At 58.1% G+C, this 13,998-nt stretch overlaps 1 protein-coding gene across 2 annotated transcripts in view; it reads right to left on the bottom strand.

Moving 5' to 3' along the window:
- Nucleotides 1-3,756: 3,756 nt before the first annotated feature.
- Nucleotides 3,757-13,998, bottom strand: part of IGDCC4 (immunoglobulin superfamily DCC subclass member 4) — a 40,519-nt gene continuing 30,277 nt past the window's right edge. For both annotated transcript variants that reach the window (XM_055127743.1, XM_055127742.1), the window contains exons 13-20: nucleotides 11,964-12,147; nucleotides 11,339-11,466; nucleotides 8,719-8,889; nucleotides 8,438-8,575; nucleotides 7,580-7,685; nucleotides 6,983-7,217; nucleotides 6,391-6,552; nucleotides 3,757-6,162 (exon numbers count right to left, since the gene is read on the bottom strand). In XM_055127743.1, coding sequence (XP_054983718.1) covers nucleotides 5,770-6,162; nucleotides 6,391-6,552; nucleotides 6,983-7,217; nucleotides 7,580-7,685; nucleotides 8,438-8,575; nucleotides 8,719-8,889; nucleotides 11,339-11,466; nucleotides 11,964-12,147 — 1,517 coding nt within the window. In that variant the 3' untranslated portion in view covers nucleotides 3,757-5,769. The remainder of the gene's footprint in view (nucleotides 6,163-6,390; nucleotides 6,553-6,982; nucleotides 7,218-7,579; nucleotides 7,686-8,437; nucleotides 8,576-8,718; nucleotides 8,890-11,338; nucleotides 11,467-11,963; nucleotides 12,148-13,998) is intronic.

Below are 13,998 nucleotides of genomic sequence, written 5' to 3' on the forward strand. Positions count from 1 at the left end.
GCGCCATCTTGCACCCGCCGCGGCGATGTGTCAGCCTCGCCCAGGGCGCGCGCCCCGCACCCGCGCGCCCCGCCCCGCCCGCCGCCCCCCGCGCTCCCCGCCGCTCCCCTCCCCCGCCCCGCTCCCCGGAGGCCGGGTCTGGGGAACAAAAGAGCCGGCGAGCGCTTTGAGCGGCCGGACATTCCCGGCTGCGCGGCGGACGCGCCCCCCTGCGCTTTGAACTGCGCCGGAGCGGCCCGCGCCGTCCCGGGCCGCGCCCCGACGGGTCCCCTGGCCGCCGCCGGCCCCGGGACGCGCGGGGAGAGCGGCGCGGAGTCCGGAGTCCGGCGCGGCACGCGGTGGGGGGCGACGGTGGAGAAGCACCGGGCCCGCTCCCCACCACCCGGTCCCAGGATCGTTCCGGGATCGTTCTCTAAAAATTGCACGAAGTTGCGGAAGACTCGGTCTGGCAGGGGTTTCCGTGCTCCTTCCACCCGGAGGACGGGACGCTCAGCTGCTAGAAGTTTCTCCAGCCACCCCCGGCGGACCGGGAGACGTGGCTGAGGCGGCAGGTTTCTCCAGACGCCCAACAGCACAATGAGAGCCCCAGAGTATCCCAGGTTCCACCCCAGACCTTGCCTGGCCAGGTGCCCGAGTGAAAGAGAGAAAAGAATCCTCTCTCTGTAACTCACAACACTCACACGACGTGGTCCTCATAGACGACCGGGAAACTGGAAAAACACTGGAAGTTAAAATTCTGGGGGCTTGGGGGCTGGAGTGATAGCACAGCGGGTAGGGCGTTTGCCTTGCACGCGGCCGACCCGGGTTCGAATCCCAGCATCCCATATGGTCCCCCGAGCACCGCCAGGAGTAATTCCTGAGTGCACGAGCCAGGAGTGACCCCTGTGCATCGCTGGGTGTGACCCAAAAAAGCAAAAAAAAATAATAATAAAAAAAAAATAAAAATAAATAAAATTCTGGGGGCTGTAGAGATAGTTCAGGGGGGCTGCTGCCTGCTTTCCACGTGGCCAGCAACCAAGGCGCAATCCCCAGCACCAGACATGGCCCCCAGTAAGCCTTAAGTGACATTTGCATTTCTTTTTGTTTTTGGGGGGTCACACCCCACGATGCTCAAGGTTACGCCTGGCGGTGCTTGAGGGACCATATGGGATGCTGGGGATTGAACCCAGGTGGGCCGGTGGGCCGCGTGCAAGGCAAACGTCCTCCCCACTGTGCCTCTCTCCAGCCTCCCCGCCCCGAACATTTGCATTTCTATGTAGTAAAGAAGACAGTAATTCATGTCAGAGAACACACGAGGAGGGAAGAGAACATTCAGGTAAGAACATTCCAGAATGAGCCACACTTGGTGCCAATTTTGAAATCTTGGAAGCAAGAGTGCTACAAGGTAGAAAACTAGAGAGTCAGAGCCCTATACAGTGGGTAGGGCACTTGCCTACTCCCCCTCTGCCCCCCACCCCTGAGCCCTGCCAAGAGATCCCTGAGTGCAGAGCCAAGAGTAAGCCCTGAGCACTGCTGGGTGTGCACTGCCATCCCAAATACACACACACACACACACACACACACACACACACATATATATATAGTTTTAGGGGCTGGAGCAATAGTACAGCAGGTAAAGGTCTTGCCTTGCACACAGCGGGCCCAGGTTTGATTCCTCGAACCCCATATGGTCTCCTGAGCCCTCCTGAACACTGAGCCAGCGGGTGTGATCAAAATCCCCAAACCCAAACAAAACCAGCTAATGTTGGTGCTGAGGGAGGAAGCAGCACAGGCCTCCGGAAGAAACCAGAGCTGAGTTCATCCTGGCTTTATGCAGTCCAGGATTCAGAAGGTGAGTCCAAGAGACAGGTCCTAAGGCCGAGCAAAGTGCCAGAGAAATGCAGAACCAGGGACACCCAGCCCGACTGCCCGACTGCCCGCCCACCCAAGCCAAACATTGACTTAATTGCAGGGAGGCATCCCTGGGTGTAAAGTCCTGGAATTTCCTCCTGCAGGTTTTGAATACTCAACACAGGCTTCTAGGCTTGTCCTGGATTCCGGAGAGGTCAAACCAGCGCCCTAAGCTGCTGTCATTTTAAAATTCATTTTGACAAGTGTTTAATTCTTTTTTATCGCAAAGCTTGGTTGGAGAGTGATATGCAAATAATGTCTGTTCTGCTGTGTGCAAAATGTGCAGTATCTCTCTGTATGATCTGTCAATTAACTCCCTGCTCTCACCCTTAAGACCATTTGGGGGGTGGTCATGGGCCCGCAGCCTCCGATAGAAATAGGAGACTCTTCCAGTCTCTGCCCAAATCCAGCCCCGCTCCTGAGATGGGTGTGAGCCTGGAGTAGTGGGTCACTTTAGGGACACAGGGTGGATGTCCACTGCAGGTCTCTGAGCTTGAAGGCACAGAGCTCTGTGTGTGAGTGTACAGTTAAGAGCAATTCTGGTGAGCAGGATGAGAATGGGGGAAGGAGACTGCAGCAGGGATATGTCAAAATACCTACTTTGCATGTGTGAAGCCCTGAGTTCAATTCCTGGAACACGCACGCACACACACACACACACACACACTCTTAGGCCCAAATCTCTGGAGTCATTCATTCACTACCTGCTTGCACCCATGAAAGTTCAAAATAGCACTCAAGAGTGAGAAAGAGTGAGAAGAGATCCCCCAGGGGCCAGAGCAATAATACAGTGAGTGAGGAGCTAGCCATGCTTGCAGACCTGGGTTTCATACCACATACGATACCACATATGTATTCCCCCAAGCCCACCGGGAGTGACCTATGAACAGAGGCAGGAGTAAGACCTGAGCATAGTTGGCGTGGCCCTAAAGAGAGAAAAAAAAGGAAGAAAGAAAGAAAGAAAGTTAGAAAGAAAGAAAGAAAGAAAGAAAGAAAGAAAGAAAGAAAGAAAGAAAGAAAGAAAGAAAGAAAGAAAGAAAGAAAGAAAGAAAGAAAGAAAGAAAGAAAAGAAAAGAGGGCTGGAGACATAGACCAGCAGGTAAGGCGAGACTTGCCTTGCATGCAGTCGACCCAGGTTCTATCTCTATCATTCCACATGGTCCCCCAAGCACCGCCAATACTAATTCCTGAGTGCAATGCCAGGAGTGACCCCTGAGCATCGCTGGGTGTGGCCCCCAAACAAGTCCCCGCAAAAAGAAAAGAGAGGGGCTAGGTGGGTAGGGTGTTTGCCTTGCACACGGCCGACCCGGGTTCAATTCCCAGCATCCCATATGGTTTCCTGAGCACCGCCAGGAGTGATTCCTGAGTGCAGAGCCAGGAGTAACCCCTGAGCATCACCAGGTGCGACCCAAAAAGGAAAAAAAAAAAAAAGATCCCCAGAGAGCTATAGAGTACGATTGGGGCCAGAGGGTTGGCACAGAAGGTAGGACACTTGCCTTGCACATGACCGACCTCGTTTGATCCCCAGCATATGGTCTCATATGATCTCTAATATGGTTTCTAATATGATCTCTAATATGGTCTCTAATATGGTCCCCAAATCCCACCAGAAACGACTCCAGGAGTAAGCCCTGAGTACCACTGGGTGTGCCCCCCAGCCTCCAAAAAGATGCAATCAAAGAATGAATCTTCCCAAAATGTATTTTCCTCTAGTTACCAGAGCAAGATGTTTTATGTCCTTCCCACAGCTGACAACTACACCTTCTCCCCTCAAAATGCAACTTGTTCCATCCTGGTAGGGAACAGTCTCTAGAGCAGGAAAACGCAGGAAATTCCACACTCAGGATCCCAAAGAGAATTTCACAATTTTTGGAAAACGGTTTATTATTTCATTATAGGGACAGATACATGAACAATGCCTTGGCTTAACACTAAAGAAAAGCATATTTGGAAGGAGAACAAGCGCCAGGAAAGGAATTAAATAATATGGCATCAACTAAATACAAATAAATGAACAGATTGCCAGTTATATTTGCCATGCATCAAGAAAAGGAAGGTTTAAAAGACTCAAAAAACGTAAGGCATCAATGGTAGGTGACAATGGATTAAGACACTGTAAAAGGCCAATAGACTTTTCTAATAAAAAATACTGCTACAGAGACACAAACCTAACACTTCCCAAATTACCTGAAGCCCAAATCATATATAGGGCTAGTAAGTAACGGCCTCTTTCTTATCAACTGTGAGTTATAGGCAGATACCAGATTTATTACTTATTTGCTTTTGAGAAACAATTTTCCACCCAACCTAATGGGTTATAAATTGTCTCATTTGCAGCTATTTAATTTAAACCAGAACCTCAGTGCCTGTTAAACAAGAACATGAAAAATGACTACGTGGCGTAATGCTAAGCGCCTCCTGTTAAAATAGCCATTTGATTCAGGACAGGTTTTGCTCCCCCCTTTAGAAAAAAAAAAAAAGAAAATCAAACCAGCAAAATAAAACGAGGCTTTTGACCTTCAGAGCAACGCTGAAACCTATACACCAGCACGCCGAACGCGGCAGAAACAGCGCCAGTGACAATCCCGTTCTTAACGAGATACAAACCCCACATTAATAATCTTTAGTGCTATCACAGGCTGCAGGGAAGGGGGAGGGGAGGAGCCAGAGCCGGAGTGCGAGTGTCAACTGTGAGTGACACGCGGGTGTAATAAACGCAGATGCAGAAAGGGCCCCGAGGAGGAGGCAGCAACTCTGAGAGACATTCACCATTAAAAAAATAATAATAATAAAGTGAAGGATAGACTAGACCGGTGGTTTCTAATTTGGCCCGGAAAGCCGGAGTTAACCCTCAATGTGCCGATCAGTTTACAAAACAAAAGAGGAATGGCAGGTCAGGAGGAAAGGGCTCCCGTCAGAGTCAGAGATGCGGGGTGCAAAATCAGAGAACCGCATGGCATTGTGTCCTGGACACAGGAGACAGAAACCCAGCTTGTCCTTGGATAGCCCCTCCACAGAACCGAACTTCAGACTGACTCCAAACGCAAAACCCAAAGCCCAAACCCGAGATGAGCGGAGCCGGCTGCCCCCCAGCCAGCCTGTGGGATGGGGGTGCAGTGTGGGAAGTCAGGGGGAGCGGCCCGGGACTCTTCTCCTGGGCCCTTCCCTTCCCAGACTGGAAATGTCGCAGCGGGGAGTCAATGCATCACCTCCGAGGAGAAACCCCCCCATCCCATCTTATCCTCGGGCGGGGAGGGGCCAGTGGAGCAGGCAGGGGCGCCGGGTGGCCAGGGCAGGGCATGGAGGCACAGAGAGAAAAGGGGACCAGGGGATGAAGGCGGACACGGGGTCACGCTATGGCCTCGAAGCAGACATGAGGTAGCCATGTTGTCCCGGAGCGGTGCAGAGACGGAAGCCAGGCGGGAGAAGCACATGCTAGGCGGCTGGGGACAGCGCGGGGCGGGGAGCAGCGCCGAGGGGACTCTGAGCGTTGAAACCAGGCACTTCCCGAGTTACCACATGAAATGCAGAGCGGCTCGACAGCCGAGCCGGGCCAAGGGACACGGCGGTGAGGGGGGCCGGCCAGGACGGGGCAGGCTGTCTGTCAGACAGGGCATTGGAGACACTCGCAGAGTGTGTAATAAAAGGTGAGCGGGGCCCACACCTCTCCGCTCTGCAGCGGGCCGGAGCCGCTCGGTGTCCCGGTGCCGCAGAGAAGGGGGGGCCGGTCACCCATTTCTCCCTCTTCCCAGCAGAAGCCCCCAGATGACCTCTGCAGGCACACGTGTGTCACATGCATGTCACACGTGCGTGCACGCATGGCTACATATGTCACATCCAACCAGCCTGCCCCCTCCCCCACTGCGCCCCCTGGAGAAGCTAAGTAGAAGAGGAGAAGGCGGCTCCGGGCGGGCAGGGGGTCCAAGGTGGGCAACTGCTTCCGGGGGCCTCCTGCTGCGCCTCGCCAGTCTGGGGGGCCACGTAGGGGCAGGGCGCGCTGGGGGCCTCTGGCAGGCAGCTGAGTCTGTCTGGCCCGGGGCTCACTGGTTCACACCCTCCCAGCTCCCGGTCCAGCCACGCTGCTGCTGGCCCGAGGTCCACGAGGCCCGGGGTGAGGGCCGGAGTGTCCAGAGGAGGGGGGTCGGCAGGGTCCACCAGGTCCTGAAGGGGGAGCTCAGGGCTCCCTTCGGATGCACTGAAGCCAGAGTGGACGATGACCTCGGCCTCCACCTGGTTCCTGCAGGCTGGAGGCACCTTCTTCCGGCCGTTGCCCTGGTCAGCGCAGAGAGCAGAGACAGGGCGACCACCGTGAGGGAGCGAGCACTGGGCAATGGCCACAGGGGACGGGAACGGGGAGACGGGGCCCCTGGAGCCCGGAGCCTGTGGCTATGTGAAGCCCCTTCCGGGAGGGCGATGACCAGGCCACCCCCCTCCCCGAGACTCTGAGGGGTCCCACCCCAGCCCAGGACACAGCCGGCCATCCCCGAGACCCTGCCTGACCTTGATGGCATCGTACACCAGCGCCTGCAGCAGGAGCGTCTGCCCGGTGCCCGCAGGGGGCAGCAGGGCCCGGGTCAGGGTGGGCATGGGGCCCGCTGGGGGCAGCTCACAGCCCGCGCAGGCACCTGCCCAGCTGGGACCGCCTGGCTGAGTCCACGAGATCTGCGCGGAGGCGGGAGGGAGAAGGGGAGCTGGGGGGCAGGCAGGGGGCCGAGGGGTGGGGACAGCAGGGCTTCCGAGGCTGCATGCAGGGGGCCTTCAGAAAGGCTGCGAGTCTGGGGGCACATCTGGGGTCTCCGCCACAGGGCAGGGACATTGGCTGCGGCGGGAAGATCAGCCTCTGTCCTCCCGCACTGGAGCAGCCCCGGCTCCCCAGGCCACTCCGAGCTGCCGGGAGGCGGCTTCACGGGCGTGATCGGAGTCACCTGCAAGCGGCCTCCCGGGGCTGCCCTGGGCGGAGAGAACCAGGCGGGCCCACCTGCAGCCCCGCCCCACCCTGGGCCTTTGCTCAGGCAGCCGCCCCGGGAAGGCGCCGGCCGGGCGCGGGGGCCCCGGGCTGTGCTCTGGCGCCCCCTGCCGGCCGGCCGCTCACCTTTCTCTTGCAGTGACCCCGGCCGCCGCCGTCGGAAACGCCACCCCCCATCAGGCTGTGCACTTCGGCGGGGTCCTCGATGTCCGAGGGCGGGGGGGACCATTCCTGGGGACGGGTATGCACCAGCGACTCCAGCTCGTGAGCAGCTGGGGGGCTGGGAGGGCCGAACCGGGCTCGGGAGTAGAGCGCCGGGTTCCCGGTGGTGGTGGTGGTGGACAGGCCTGGGAGAGCCTCCCTGGAAGGGCAGACGGGCGAGCACAGTGGTCAGGAGAGCGGGCGCGCGGCGCGGGGGTGGCCTGACCAGCTGTGTCCCTGCATCCGCTCCTGCCCGCCTCGGGAACCCAGTCCCCACCTGTGCAACAAAATAGCCATAGCCGGGACAGCTACAGCAGGGCCAGCGCCCCTCCCTACCTCCCTACCTCCCTCCCTCCCTCAGCCCAGGGGCCCCAAGCCTCCGAGGGGGCAGGGACGTCACCGCTGCTTCCTTCATCCCAGACTCATAAAGAAGCATGCGAGGCTCCTGGGGGCGTGTCTTGGGGCAAGCCTCAGCTCTCTGAAGCCCTTCTGGAAAGTTCTCCCCTCATGCCCCCCCCTCACCTGCGGGGGCGGCGGCGCAGGCCGGCACACATGCAGGCCAGGAGGCAGAGGAGGCCCAGACACACGCCCACGATGATGCCGGTGACCGAGTGCACGTCCAGCGAATCTGGGAGAGGACAGGGGCGGGGCAGGTCAGGGCTGGTGGGGGCTCAGGGGCCCTGGCTTCCTCTGGAGCCCTGGCCGGAGTCTCAGCTCGGGGGCTGAAAGTCTACCGTGAGGAACTGGATGACCCCTTCCCTCCCAGTGGCCTCCCCCCCGCCCCTGCCCCCAGGAGCTGTGGTCCCACCTGGGCCAGCAGGCCTCGCCTTGAGAAGGTGTGACTGTGCCAGGGCTGGGGGGCACGTGGTGCAGGAGTCGCCCGCATGCCCTGCATGGTCGCCGGCACCCGGGCACTGCCTGGTGCAGCCCCCAAACCGAACCAAAACAAATCCTTGCCAGGCCTCAGGGCCCGTCCCCAGAGGCCCCCGCTCAGGGGCGCCCGCTCAGCTTGTGCTCAGCCTACCACCTACCGCCGGGCCTTCCCTTCGGGCAGGACTATCTCCCCTTCCCGGAGCTGCGCCGCTATCGAGCCGTCCCACTAAGCCCAGCACCCTGAGCCTGGGCCGAGCAAAGCAACCCCCTGAAGAAGCTCATTCCCCAGCCCACCCTGGGGTCCAGCCGTCTGGACCTCACCTCCCAGCCCGCACTGGGCCACATGCCTCTATTCCCGTCCAGTCGTGGCCCTGGCGGCAAAACACTCGCCAGCGTGGATCAGGCCCTGGACCCCTGCCACGGCACCCCACGCACACAGGTGCCCGAGGCCAGGGTCGCCGCGAGCGGGGGACCCCAGCACTCCCAGCCCACCCGCAGCCTTGGTACCTGCTGGCTTCTCCTGCAGCGTGATCACGTCCCGTAGGCCCGAGAAGGGCCCAGGCCCCACCTCGGTGCGCGCTCCCATCTTGAAGAAGTACCTGGTGTCGCTCTCCAGGCCCTGCACCTCTGCACTGAAGATGTTGCCTGCAGGTTTGGAGGGGAGGGCAGAGCTGGGGTTGGCAGGTGGGGCTGGGAAGCCGCGGAGACAACCCCTCCCTGCTGCGGGCAGTGCCTCCGGCCAGCGCCTCCTCAGGTGCCTTAGAACCAACTCAGGGGCCCTCCCTCACCCTCGGTGGTAAGCAGGGTCCACTGGTGCTCGGGCTGGCTGTGGTTGCTGCTGTACAGAATCAGGTACTCCACGATCTCCCCGTTGGGCTCCGTCGGGGGGCACCAGTGCAGCCGGACCGTGGACGGCGTCAGGGAGCTCAGGCGCAGGTCGGAGGGGGGCGTCGAGGGCCCTGGGGTGCAGGGCGGAGAGGAGGAGAGGGGGCGTTGCTGAGAATCCCACTCCCAGGGGCCGCTGGGAGCGGTGGGTGCAGACACAGCCTCTCTCTCCTCCCACGGGACCCAGCCACATGGCCCGATGAGGTCCGGCCCAGGGGAACCTGCGGGTGGCACTGCCGACCACCCCGAAGGCTCCTCTCAAGCTCCCCAAACTGGCAGAGGTGGAGGATGCTGCCTGCTCTCGTGGGCTGTGGGGCCAGGGAGGCGGGGGAGGGCACTGGTCTTGCATGAGGTCCATGCAATGTGGTTCTGTTTTTCCTTTTGGTCTTTGGGTCACACCCAGCAATGCTCAGGGTTACTCCTGACTGCGAGGAGCCGACTTGGGTCAGCCACGTGCAAGGCGAGTGCTACAGCTCCGGCCCCCCGGTGTGAGCTCAGTCTCTGGCACCGTATGTGGTCCTCTGAGCCCACCAGGAGGCATTCCCGAGCACAGAGCCAGGAGGCAGCCTGAGTGCAGCAAGCCTCACACCCCCCCCCAAAAAAAAAAGGAAGGAAGAAAGGAAGGAAAACAGGGAGGTAGGATGGAGGGAACTTCATGAGAGGAATTTAAAAAAAAAGGGAGGAAGGAAAAAAAATAAACCAAAGCTTTAGGTGGGGCTGGGAGAGCACTGCAGGTCTGAGCTCCTCCTCCCGACCCTCCGTGGTGACTCTTGAGCATAGAATTTGGAGAAGCCCCAGAGAATGACTCTGTGTGGCCTCAAACACACGCACTTTTTTTTTCAAACACTATATTATATATATATTTCCTTTTTTGGGTCCCACACAGCAATTACTCCTGGCTCTGCACTCAGGAATTACTCCTGGTGGTGCTGGGGGAACCATATGGGATGCTGGGAATCGAGCCTGTGTCTGCTGCGTGCAAGGCAAATGCCCTCTCCGCTAGACTATCACTCTGGCCCCTCAAACACACGATTTATATATATATATAAATATATATATATAAATATATGTATATATAAATAAATAAAATAAATATATAAATATATATATTGCTTTTTGGGTCACACCTGGCGATGCACAGGGGTTACTCCTCTTACTGGCCCATGCACTCAGGAATTACTCCTGGCAGTGCTCAGGGGACCATCGGGATGCTGGGAATCGAACCCAGGTTAGCTGCATGCAAGGCAAATGCCCTACCCACTGTGATATTGCTCCAGTCCCCGACACACAATATTTTTTAAAAAGACAGGGGCTGGAGAGACAGGACAGTTGGTCGGTGTTTCCCTTGTATGCAGCTGACTGGGTTCGATCCCCATTACCCACAAGGGTCCCCTGAGCCCTGCCAGGAGTGACTCCTGAGGGCAGAGCCAGGAGGAACTGATGGGTATGGCCCTTCCCCCCCTCAAGAAAACCCCAAACAAAAAAAGCAAATTTCTGAGGACAGGAGGTCTCCAACTGCCCAATCCTGCAATCGATTTCAGATCCTGGACCAAAGGTCAGTGTCCAGGGTCGGGAAGCTGAGGAGCAGCTGGTGGGGGAGGGAGGGATCGTGAGTAATGAGGTGCCCGTAGAGCATGTGAGGGCCGAGGGCTCGCAGGAGGAACAGGCCCGTCCCTCGCCCTGCGTGTGTCTGTGCAAATGTCTGATTCGTGTGGTGCAGGGGATGGACCCCAGGGCCTCCAACAGGGGATGCACATGCTCCATGCTTTTTTTTTTGTTCTGGGTCACACCCGGCGATGCACAGGGATTACTCCTGGCTCTGCACTCAGGAATCACCCCTGGCGGTGCTCAGGGGACCATATGGGATGCTGGGAATTGTACTCAGGTCGGCCTCGTGCAAGGCAAACGCCCTACCCGCTGTGCTACTGCTCCAGCCTGCTCCATGCTTTCTTTCCTCTGGGTCACACCTGGCAGTGCTCAGGCGTTGCTCCTGGTTCTGTACTCCGGGGTGACTCCTGGCAGTGCTCAGGGGATCAAAGGCAGTGCTGGGATTAAACTGCCATTCGCAGGAAAATGCCTTAACCCCTGCACTATCTCTCTGTCCACTCATTTTTTTTGGGGGGGGCATACAAGGCAGTGCTCAGGGTTTACTCCTGGCTTTGTGCTCACTCCTGGCGGTGCTCAGGGGACCATATGGGAAGCTGGGGGTGGAACCTGGTTCCAATGGGACACATGCAGGGCAAATACCCGCCCCCTGCACTATCGCCCACTCCGGTCTCTGACAGATGATGACCACTAGGAGTGGAGAAATGATCTGGGCAAGCCAGTCTGCTGAGAGGAGCAGGACAGGCACAACCACTGCGCAGTCCTGGCACCTGCACTGGACCCCGTCACCCGCCGTGTCCAAAGGCCAGGTCAGGACGGGTTCGGGGCACTGGATGCGGGCAGCACAGGGCTGTCCTCAACAGATGCAAAGCCGGGGGCAGAGGGGAGTGGGGATGGGACGGCTCGGTGGCCACTCACGGTCTGGCAGGGTGGAGCGCTCCACCACGGAGCCGAAGGGCCCATCCATGTCCACCCCGTGGGACTGGACTGCAAACTCGTACTTGGTGAAGGGCTTCAGGCCGCCGATGAGGATGTCTTCTCCGGAGCTGCAGAGAAGCAGAGACCGGGGCTTCCAGCGCCCTCTGCTGGTGGGACCGGGCCCCGGGGGGGCCCCCCCAAAGGCCTCTCCCCACCCCACCCCCACACCTCACCCCGAGCAAAGGCACCCGCTTCCTGGCAAGGGAGGTTCCTTACAGACGGAGGGTTCCTGGGCTCACTGTCCAACCCCCCGGGCGGGGCCCCCTCCTCAGGGAAACCAGGATTCATGCAAGTCATTCTCCACCCACGCAAACTGCCTGGGCACCGTGGCCTTGACTTAGGTTTCACTTTCTGGGTCGGCTGCATTTTGCCCCACACTTCGTCTGCTGAGCCGGCAGCTCCACAGGGCGGCTGCCTACCCAGGGCCCAGCTCAGGTGGTCTCAGCGCGTGGGGGAACCGTCCTGCAGCCTGGACTGGGTACGGGGCGGCTGGGGTGGGAAGGCACCCTTCCCCCAAGCAGGTCCCCAGGCCCTCTGGGTGGGCCCCGGGCCCCCTCTGTCCCACCTGGTGTAGTAGGTGACTAGGGAGGCGTTCCGGAGCCCCCAGGGGCTGAAGCGAACCGTGTAGTTGACAATCTTCACCGTGGTGAAATCTGGCTTCTTCCACCGCAGCCAAATGGACGTGGAGCTATTAGATTCTGCATGGACATGGGCGGGCGGCAGGGGCGGCCCCCTTGGGACAGGCAGATCTGAGGGTGGCAGGCAGAGGGTGGGGAAGGGGGACACTTGCCTCTGAGAAGGTGGAATGGCCAGCAGTGCTCAGCAGAACCCCTCCCTCCCGCCTTCTCTCTTTCTCCATCTCTCCCTTCCTCCTCTCCCTCTCTCTCTCTTCTCTCTCTCCTCTCTCCTTTCTCTCTCTCTCTCTCTCTCTCTCTCTCTCTCTCTCTCTCTCTCTCCCCCCAAGCCCCATCTCCAGCCCCAGCCACTCTCTCCTTTTTTTCTTCTTCTTTTTGGGTCACACCCCGCTATGCTCAGGGATTACTCCTAGCTCTGCACTCAGGAATTACTCCTGGAAGTGCTCAGGGGACCATATGGGATGCTGGGAATCGAACCCAGGTCCACCACGTGCAAGGCAAACACCCTCCCCGCTGTGCTATCGCTCCAGCCCCCACTCTCTCCTTTGAAGCTGCAAGTTTCATTAATCCTGCTTCCCTAATTTGGAAACCAAGGCTCTCATAACCCAAGTTTTTTGTTTGTTTGCTTTGGGGGCCACCCCAGAGGTACTCAGGGCTTACTTCTGGCAGGGGTCACTCCTGCTGGGCCTCAGAAGACCATGTGGGTTGTTGGGGATCAAACCCAGATGGGCCGTATATTGGCTCTGTGCAAGGCAAGCGCCCTCCCTGCTGGATTATCACTCCAGCCCCGCATCCAAGTGATTTTTTTTTTTTTTGCCAAGGTTATACTTAAAACAGACTGTGGAACAGTAAAAATGTAAAAATGTATTCTAGGGACTGAAGAGATAATACAGCGGGTAGGTATGTGCCTCTCACACAACTGACCTGGGTTTCATCCCCATCACCCAATATAATTCTCCAAGCACCACCAGGAATGCAATTGAAAGGCAATAAATCACAGCAGTAGGAGCAGAGTTTCAAGAACAAGGTGGCCCTGGTACCGTGCCAGTGCTGCCTCCTATTGGCTGTGTGACCCTGGAGATGTCACATGACCTCTCTGTGCCTTCACTCCAGAAAGTGGACCTGGTAAAAGGGCCCATTACATGGAGTTGTCAGGAGTTTAGAATGAAACTGGAGTTTGAGGAGTTAGAGAGAAGATCTGGCATGTCCCCCCAGTGCATATGGTGAAATCTGGACACAGTTCATGAAATGATTGCTCTGGCTTGCTCCCCCCTTTTTTTTTGTGCAGTGCCAGGACCAAACCCAGAGTCTTTTTGATGTGTTTTCTTTGGAGGGCCACACCCTGCCAATGTTCGGGGCTATTCCTGGCTCAGTGCTCAGCGTCCCACCCAGCAGTGCTCAGGGGACCTAACCTCAGGTTCCTCACATGTGCTCAGGGCATTGCAGACGGTTCATGAGTGTGGTTTGTCACACTCAGTTCCCAGTACAGAGCTGGCACATAGTAGATACTCAATTAAAGATTCACTAACTGGCCACACTGACAGTAGAGGAGTTAAAGTGCTCGCCTTGCACACAGCTTGTCTGCATGGCTCCCTAAGCACCACTGGGCGTGAGCCCTGAGCACAGAGCCAGGAGCAGTCTCTGAACACCACCGGGTGTGGCTCAAACCTCCCACCCAGTGCCCCTGAAAAGAACTGGTGAGTGAATAGCCTGGAATTCAACCCAGTTTTTTGGGCTCCTGGCTGATTGCTCCTGGCACTGTCCCACAGATCCCCCTGAGCAGGATGGGCCACTGAGGTGTCCAGTGCAGGGCCGTGTAGGACACAGACTGCCTGACACCCAGTGCCCCGGGACCAGTCTGGGCTCTGTGGGACCAGCTGAGCTCTCTAGGCCTCGGCTTCCTGGTGGCCAAAGAGAAAATTATGGGGAGGGAGAGATGGCACAGAAGGGAAGGCACCTTGCATA

Source organism: Sorex araneus, chromosome 2 (genome assembly GCF_027595985.1).
Source record: "Sorex araneus isolate mSorAra2 chromosome 2, mSorAra2.pri, whole genome shotgun sequence".
Lineage (NCBI taxonomy): Eukaryota > Metazoa > Chordata > Mammalia > Eulipotyphla > Soricidae > Sorex > Sorex araneus.